Raw genomic sequence first — 8722 nt, 5'->3', positions numbered from 1 at the left:
GGCAGCCCCGGGCGCGCGCCGGAGGCATGGAGCGCGGCCCCGGCCTGGGGGTCACCCTCTACGCCCTGGTGGTGGTCCTGGGGCTGCGCGCCGCGCCGGCCGGCGGCCAGCACTACCTCCACATCCGCCCGGCTCCCAGCGACAACCTGCCCCTGGTGGACCTCATCGAACACCCGGACCCTATCTTTGACCCCAAGGAGAAGGATCTGAACGAGACGCTGCTGCGCTCGCTGCTCGGGGGCCACTACGACCCGGGCTTCATGGCCACCTCGCCCCCCGAGGACCGGCCCGGCGGGGGCGGGGGCGCCGCCGGGGGCGCCGAGGACCTGGCGGAGCTGGACCAGCTGCTGCGGCAGCGGCCGTCGGGGGCCATGCCGAGCGAGATCAAAGGGCTGGAGTTCTCCGAGGGCTTGGCCCAAGGCAAGAAGCAGCGCCTGAGCAAGAAGCTGCGGAGGAAGTTACAGATGTGGCTGTGGTCGCAGACCTTCTGCCCCGTGCTGTACGCGTGGAACGACCTGGGCAGCCGCTTCTGGCCGCGCTACGTGAAGGTGGGCAGCTGCTTCAGCAAGCGCTCGTGCTCCGTCCCCGAGGGCATGCTTTGCAAGCCGTCCAAGTCCGTGCACCTCACCGTGCTGCGGTGGCGCTGTCAGCGGCGCGGGGGCCAGCGCTGCGGCTGGATTCCCATCCAGTACCCCATCATTTCCGAGTGCAAGTGCTCGTGCTAGAACTCGGGGGCCCCCTGCCCGCGCCCGGACACTTGACGGATCCCCACCGACGCCCCCCACACCGCCTCCAACCAGATCCACCACCCTCTAGCGAGGGTTTTCAATGAACTTTTTTTTTTTTCTGGCTACGGAGACCTAGCTTTCTGGTTGATGTAATGCACTGTTTAACTGTGTAGGAATGTATATGTGTGTGTATATACGGTCTCAGTTTTAATTTACTTATTAAAAGGTCAGTATTATACGTTAAAAGTTACCGGCTTCTACTGTATTTTTTAAAAAAATAAGCAAAAGTTAAAAAAAAAGAACAGAGAAAAGAGAGACTTATTCTGGTTGTTGCTAATAATGTTAACCTGCTATTTATATTCCAGTGCCCTTCGCATGGCGAAGCAGGGGGGAAAGTTATTTTTTTCTTAAAGTACAAAGAGAGGGGGAACTTTTGTAGATGGACTTTTTAAAAGCTATTTTCCATTCTTCGGAAAGTGTTTTGATTTTTCCTTGGACCTCGAAGAAGCTATAGAGTTCAATGTTATTTTACAGGTATTGTAAATATAGAGGACAAATGGAATGACTAATCGTTGTAAATTAAGAGTATCTGCTATTTATTCTTTATAATATCCCGTGTAGTAAATGAGAACGAAGTGCAGACCAGGATTAAAGAAAACCACTAAAATCGACTGCGCTCCACACTGCGTTTCTGTGTTGGTGATTGATGGGGGGGTGCGCCGGAGGGGCGGGTAGGGGATGCCGCGCCTACCCGCCCACTGGGAAAAGGGTCTCATCACCTCGAACTCCCTTCCTGGGGGGTGACGGAGGTGACTGCAGTTTCTCAATGGGGGAGGGTGCGTTTTTTTCTCAAACCCCTCTTTTATAAATCACGTGGCCTTTGCTCAGTCTCCCAGCATTTTTCCCCTAAGTCACCAAAGCTCGGGCCTAGAGTGACCTCGACACCAAGCCGGCCCCCTGGAGGTGACCCCAGGCTGGGCCGAGGGGCGGGGTGGGGGGGATGGTGGGCGGCTGCTTTGTCCTGCCTGACAGGCCCTTCACAATGGGGACACGTGTCTTTCACACCTACCCTGGGGGCGGAGTGCCGCTGAAACTTGACCCCCGAAGAATGGGGGGGAGGGAGATCAGAGCGAGCCCACCCAGATCCCACCACCCCTCCCGCCTTGTACCCCCCCCACCTCAATTATCTAGCCCCTGTTAACCCTTTGCGCTCCCGGAAGCGAGAGCGGTGAGAACTGAGGAGATCCCTGGGACTCAACCTCGTAGCCTTGGGATCTTGCAGGTCGAGCCCCCGAAATCCTAGGCCCTGGGCGGGAGCTGCGAGGGATGGATAACCGGGAGATGTGACACTCACCTTGGCCTCCCTTACCCTTGGGAAAACACTGAGGTACAAGGTTTCCGAGGGGTCTGGATTTGCTTACAAGTCGCCACCTCTGAGATCTGCTATTGGGACGGGGGTACGTTCCCCCCTTCCGCGCCCCACCCCATTCGGGGCACCTACACCATTTGGTGGCGGGTGGGCAGGGAGGACAGTTCAGAATCGGGCTCTTTGCGCTTTCGGATGAGACCAAGGGCTTTGTGTGATCTCTTCCAGGGCCCTGCATGCACCCGCTTCCCAAACCAACTTCTTGGGAGCCGCGCTGGACTCGCGCGTCCCTCCGCCCGGTTCCCGGCGGTGGCGCCCGTCCGCGCAGCTCCACGTGGGCCGGCTTCCTGACACCGCTCCCCGCTCCCTTTATTTATCTTGGACTCCAAAGTCGCTCTCCTTTGCTCCCTCCCCACCACCCTGCCACCTCCTCTCCTTGCGCCACCACCAAGCCCCCCCCCTCCCCGCGCTCCCCGCCACCGAGTCCGGAGTCCCGGCGAATCTATGCTAATTATTTCCAACCTGTGCCGGGTACCCAGCGCGGTCCCTGCGCCCCCGCCCGCCCGGTCCCTCCTGCCCGGCGCTTTCTTCCCTCCCGAGCAGCCCCGGCGGCTCCGCGTTTCAATAGCCCGGCCCGGAGCCGGGCCCCCTCCCCGCGCTGTGCGTCCGCCGTGGGACAGACGCTAGGGTATTCATTAACTGAGAGCCGAGGAATAACGGCATTATTCCCCCCAGAGAGGGCACCCTGCCCCCGCGACTATCTGAGGCTTCATTGTAAAAGGATTAAAAGTTAAAGACCTCCATCTTATGATTCTTTCATTTAATCTTCCTGGCGCCTGGGAGACATGCTCGATGGATGATGGCTTTTAAAATATTCCTAATGTCGGCTACCTTAAGACTCCAAGCCGGGCAAACAAACGTAATTTATTTCCAGAAGAAAGGGGATATTGAGATGTTTTAAGTTTATGAACCGCCGTCCCCATGTATATTTGTTAAGTTCTGACAAATACCCAAATAACGTTAAAATCAGCCATTCATCACTTATGAATTTATGCAAAACTTTTTGCGCCCCGGGGCCAATATTTTTTTAGACCGAGTTTCACTTGCGAGGGGCGGAGGAGGTGGGAGGAGGGGAGAGGAGGGGGCTCGGGGAAGAAGGGGGGAGCCGAAAGCAAGAATTTTCATGCCTGGTAAACACGCGAATTATGCGAAGAGAGTTATTCCCAGCTGGGCGGGCAGCCAAAACCCGGAGAGGAGAGCGCGCCGAGGCCAGCGCCCCCACCCCCACGCTGGCAATGTCATTGGATTACAATGCGAGGTCTTCCCTCCGACGCCCCCTCCTCCTCCTCCCGCCCGCCCGCCCGCGCCCCTCCTCCCCGCCTGGCCCACTTGGAAAACCCGCTCGCAGCCGGCGAGCTTCTCCGTTTTCAGGGTAGGAGCCGGGCTGCAGACGTGACGGGCCACAGACCCCCGGACTGACAGACCCAAAGGGCAGGCGCGGCGACGCGGCTCTCGGCACGAAGAGGAGACCCAGCAGGATCCAGGCAGTCCCGGAAGGAAACCGAGGGGGTGCTGGTCTTGGGACGCGTGCCTGAAGCGCATGTGGTGGTTTCATCCCCAGGATGATTAATGTTGATAATACTATAACACTAATAATAGCATGCACGCGGGAAGGAGGAGGGAATGCCGGGCACAGGGGCAGGAGAACTGTCTCTTGCTGTCACCTAGTGCCTGTCTGCTAAAAGGAGGAAATTGATCTACATGTCTTCCCTGGGCTTTGACAGCCTAGGAATTTGTTCAGCTCCTGGAGGGGCACAATGCCTCCTCAGGGTGGAGCTTTATAATTCTTACAGATACGTGCACACTGATAGTTTTCAAATCCTGGAAGAGAATGAATGACGGGTTTCCCACCACCGCGTCCCTCCCACCATAGTTGTGAAATTTCACTCATCAACTCTTTCATTGCTTCTTCCCTCCCTTCCAACACCCCCACTACACGCCACACAGGAGCAAGCTAAGGCCGAAAGCCCAGGGGAAGCCAGCCCTCCTCCATGGAGGACCGGCTGGCCCCCAGAGTCTGGGAAGAGGATCTGGTTCCCTGTTGAGATGGGGAAGCCAGGGGCCCATTATCAGTCTTGCTTCGGAGACTCCTGGGAAAGGGGGTTGAAGTTTGGTGGCAGCTGCAGCAGAAAGCTGGCTGTGTATTAAGAGCTCTTAGCCTGCTGGTTGGGGACCGCAGGGGGAGGGCCCAGCCTATATTGGTATTTTGAAGGGGGTGATTCATCCTTTTCCTTTAATGCTCTTGGAATGTCAGGGCTGGAGGGGAGCTTAGATTCCAATGTCCACTGCTCAATATATGGATGAGAAGACTGAGACCTCCCTTACATGGACAACTGCAGTTGGGCTTGGCTAGGTGGTCTCTATTGTTTCTCTTCTCTTGGCTGTTCTCCTTTTCTTTGTTCCTTCTTCTTCCTGTGTGTGTGTGTGTGTGTGTGTGTGTGTGTGTGTGTGTGTGTGTGTTTTAATTTTGATGGGTGGGAGAGAATTCTCCCCAGTCAGCGTAACAACAGATCTTCAGCAAACTGATCAATTATTCTGCTGTACCTCTCAGCAAGGTGTGTGTCAATAGTTTATGATACACTGGACTAAACCCTTTGCACTAATCCTCACTGAAGGTCTCTAGTCTCTAACTAAGGTAACTGGAGTTCAGAGAATGTAAACATCTTGCCCAAAACCACACAGCCATAGACCGAAAATGGTTCAAAATCCAAGCTGACACCGGTGTGTGCCTCTTCTAACTATTCCTTCTTGAAGGACTGAAGTGCCTGGTTTGAGAGACACCACGCATGCCACAGGTGTGCTGCTAAATCTCAACTCAGGCTATCTGGGGATGCGTATCTGGTGAGCCACCCAATTTTTGTGTACCCTGTTATCCATCAGGACCTCCCCCGTCAGTCCCATGTGCAAAGAGTTTACAACGCAGTAGAGAAGGTAAGAAATGAAGAACGTGGTAAGTGATGAAATAAGAGCTAAGCCATCAAAAAACCTGGGCCAGAGAAAGGAGAGCTCACCGCTAGAGAGGGAAACCAGAGAAGGCATCTGACCAAAGTCTCAAGAACAAGTTGACTTTCGAGCCACGGACAAGCATGGGGGAGGGCAGGGCCTTTGGATGGACAGGGTATATATACAGGCATAATGCTGGAAAGGTGTTTGTGTGTTTGGGAAATAGCTCAAACAAACTTTAGCATAGGATGGATCCATGCCGAGAAGAGCAAGCAATAAAGTCTGAAACACAGAATGAAGCCAAACTGGGAGGGTTTTAAATGCCACCTACAGCACCAAACTTTATTTCTTAAGCAATAGGAAGCCACTGAGAGCTCTCGAATAGGGCAGGGACACCGTTAGAGCACACTAGCAAAAGAAAGTATTTACTCATTCAGTAAACATTTTTGAGCACAGTCCTGATTATTTATTGGTATACAACAAGCTGCCCCAAAATTAAGTTTTGAAACAACCATTTTATTTTGCTCATGATTCTGTGGGCCAGGAATTTGGGGAGGGCTCAGCTGGACAGTTCATCTTTTATACTGGTTGTGTCGGCTGAGGGCTACAGGATCCACTTCCAAAGTGGCTTCTAGCACCTGGCTATCAGCCAGGAGCCCAGCTAGCATGTTCATTAGAGGCCCTACAAGTCGCTTCTCCATGTGGCTTGAGTTTTCTCCCAGCCTGAGGGCTATAGAATAGTTGGATTTACCTGGTAGCCCGTGGCTCCAAGAGAAGGTATCCTAAAAGGCCTGGGTGGGATTTAGAGGGTGGCCTATGACAGCCAGAGAAATCTCACACCATTGTTGCAATCTTAGTCTTTTCAGTAAGCAAGTCTCGATGTCCAACTCAGATTCTCAGATTCCCGGGGAAGGAAATTGAGCATCGCTGCCCGATGGGAGAAGCAGCAAAGAATTGGGCCCATCTTCATCCTAGCATGTGACAGGCACTTCTGCAGGCCAGGCTCTGTTTTGCCCAGACAAACCCAGAGGGGGAGTCATTTTCAATTAGGTTTGGTGCCAGTGCCCAGGAGGGGTGGGAGATGGGAGCACGGCTCCTGGGAGATGAGTTCCAGAGGAACTTGCCACATGGGGTCTATGATGAGGAGCACGAGGGCTGATGAATACAGAGATCACATGGCAGAAGACTAGAGAGGACTTGGTGGCTGGCTGGATATAGGCCCGAGGAGAGATCCAAATGGTCCTGATGCTCCAGACCTGCAATGGACCAGGCATAGAAGAATACCTCAGTGAATAGGCTCTGGCCGTCCTCTAGCCACCCCCCACAGTGGGAAGTGCTCAGTACATCCTAGGTGAAAGGAATGGATCTGGGGCTCCAGGATGTGCCTTGGCATGTTATTGAACAAGGGATGAGGTGGGAAGAGTCTTCTGGATTCAATTTTATGTTTAAAAAAGTTAAGGATCAGCAAGATAAAACTACAGGTTGAAAAGACACATGAGACTCTACTGTCATTGGTCTTGAAGGCAGAGTGACCAAGGGGATGGGAGAAAGACAAAATTGGCAGGCACTGTAAAGGAGAACAGAAGTTGGATCCAGCCTACATTTTTGGATAAAGCAGTGATGTGCTGGACCTGAGAAGAAGCTGTGTCTTCTAAATTGTGCACTCACCCCTTATTTAATCAATATTCACCTCTCTTCATTGCATGCTCACTCTTCATGCTATCATACCTACCTGGATCTTCATGGGCATGGCCACGGGGATCCCTGGGTTAGATGTAAGGAGAGGACAGAAAGTAAAAAGCAAAGTTTGATTCCTTTGAAATAAGAAGAAAAAAACCATATACTGTACAGAACTTGGAAAGGGTATTCAGATTTTGAGGGGAAGATGATAGAACTACAATATTTAAATTGGAATGCCCTTAAAGCCTTTACCACTTCAAGTGAGTGCAAAAATGAAGGCGTATCTAGGTCAACTGACTAGTACTAGTTCTAGAGACATTGGATCAGAACTGGCACTAGAAATGACACTTCCAGTCTTCTGATTTAAGCCTCCTTTTGCAGTTCTTATGAAACATAGATAGCATTAGAATTTTTAAAAGCACCCTCATACACGTTATTTTATGAAATGTGACCCCAATTCCCTTGAAGACAGGAAGTAGGTCTATCGTATTTGCACCCAAACTCAGCAGAGGGCCTGACTCATAACAGCACTTAACAAAACGAGAGAAATAATGCACCTGGGGCCACTTCACGGATGGGAAAACTGATGCTCAGAGCAGGTGCTCAGAGCTCATTCCTGAGGGTGGACACAGGCAAAGCTGGTGCTCTGGGTACTGGGAGATACTGGCTGCTATCTCTCTGCAGTGCTTCCCCCATTTTCCAGATGAAAAATCTTGGGGACACAGGAAACCTAAGGGACACTCACAGCTAGTGGTGGAGCTGAGATTCCAACTGCGCTAGCACCGTGCGGGCTGCCAGGAGAGGCGAGGGCGGGGGGGTTGCTCCCTGAGTTTATAATCCCAGCCAGTCTCCCTTATTCCATGCTCACCCCAGCTCCAATCCATTCTCCACGCTATAGCCCAAGCGACCTTAAGACGCACATGTGGTCTTGTCACTCCCCTGCTTAAAACCTCTCAAGGGCTTCCTTTGCTCTGAGAATAAAGGCCAGAATCCTTCCCCGGCTGGGACCTCTGCTCTCCCCCTCACTCTGGGTTCAAGCCACATAGGCTCCCTTTCATGTCCTGTCACAGACACACAGACACACAGACACACAGACACACACACACACACACACACACACACACGGCTCCCCCTGGTTCAGGGCCTTTGCACATGCAGCATCTTCAGTCTGCAATGCTCTCCTTCCGCCAGCACCCCTACATGTTACCCCATTGTTCAGGTCACATTCTCAGGGAACACAGGTTTGGTCCCGTCACCTTCTTGCACTCTGGGCTCTCTGTAGTTTTTCCTCAGGGGCCACATCCCAGTTTGTAGCTGGTGCAGTCGTGCACTGCTTGACACCAGAGATGCATCCTGAGAATGCGCTGCTAGGCAATGTCATCACTGTGAGCATCAGGAAACGTTCCACACAAGCCCAGGAGCCACAGCTCACTCCCTCGACAAGGTCTCTTGATATCCTCAGGAGACTCAATGAACACAAGATGCACAAAGCTGCTGCAGCCATGTCACGCCAGACTATAGTAAACTATTTTATAATAAGTGCAGAAAGCATTCTAAAATAATGACCAAAAGAATTCCATGGTGAATGCGTAAACAGGTACATACTCATTTATCGCTGTTATTAAGTACTCCGCACTGTGCACACTTGTATGTGCCGTGCTTTTACAGGACTGGATTTGTTTATACCAGCATCACTGCAAACATTGAATTGCTGCCCCGTGCTATGACATTGCTACGGCTACAACATCACTAGGCAGTAAGAATGCTTCAGCTCTTTTTGGACACTGTGGGACCACGGTCATGTACGAAGTATGTCATGTACTGAAATGTCACTATGCAGCGTGTGTTACAATTTAGTTATAATTTACTCTTGTACTCTGTCTCTTTTGGTAGACAGTCTCCCCCCTCCACTTTGTTCGTCATAGCTCCCCTGGCCCCTGGTGCA

The 8722-nt window shown here is 52.4% G+C and overlaps 1 protein-coding gene across 1 annotated transcript; it reads left to right on the top strand.

Annotated features, from left to right (window-relative positions):
* Nog (noggin) lies at positions 1-1399 on the top strand (the record flags this gene model as incomplete). The annotated part of the gene is given in 1 exon segment (XM_005394073.2): positions 1-1399. A coding segment is annotated over 1 exon segment (699 nt). The 3' UTR covers positions 726-1399.
* Positions 1400-8722: the final 7323 nt, after the last annotated feature.

The sequence above is a fragment of the Chinchilla lanigera genome, unplaced genomic scaffold (genome assembly GCF_000276665.1).
Source record: "Chinchilla lanigera isolate Chin_1 unplaced genomic scaffold, ChiLan1.0 scaffold00050, whole genome shotgun sequence".
In the NCBI taxonomy this organism is placed as follows: Eukaryota; Metazoa; Chordata; class Mammalia; order Rodentia; family Chinchillidae; genus Chinchilla; species Chinchilla lanigera.
The sequence above is the reverse complement of the archived record's forward strand: the minus strand, read 5'-3'. Positions and strand labels throughout refer to the sequence as shown.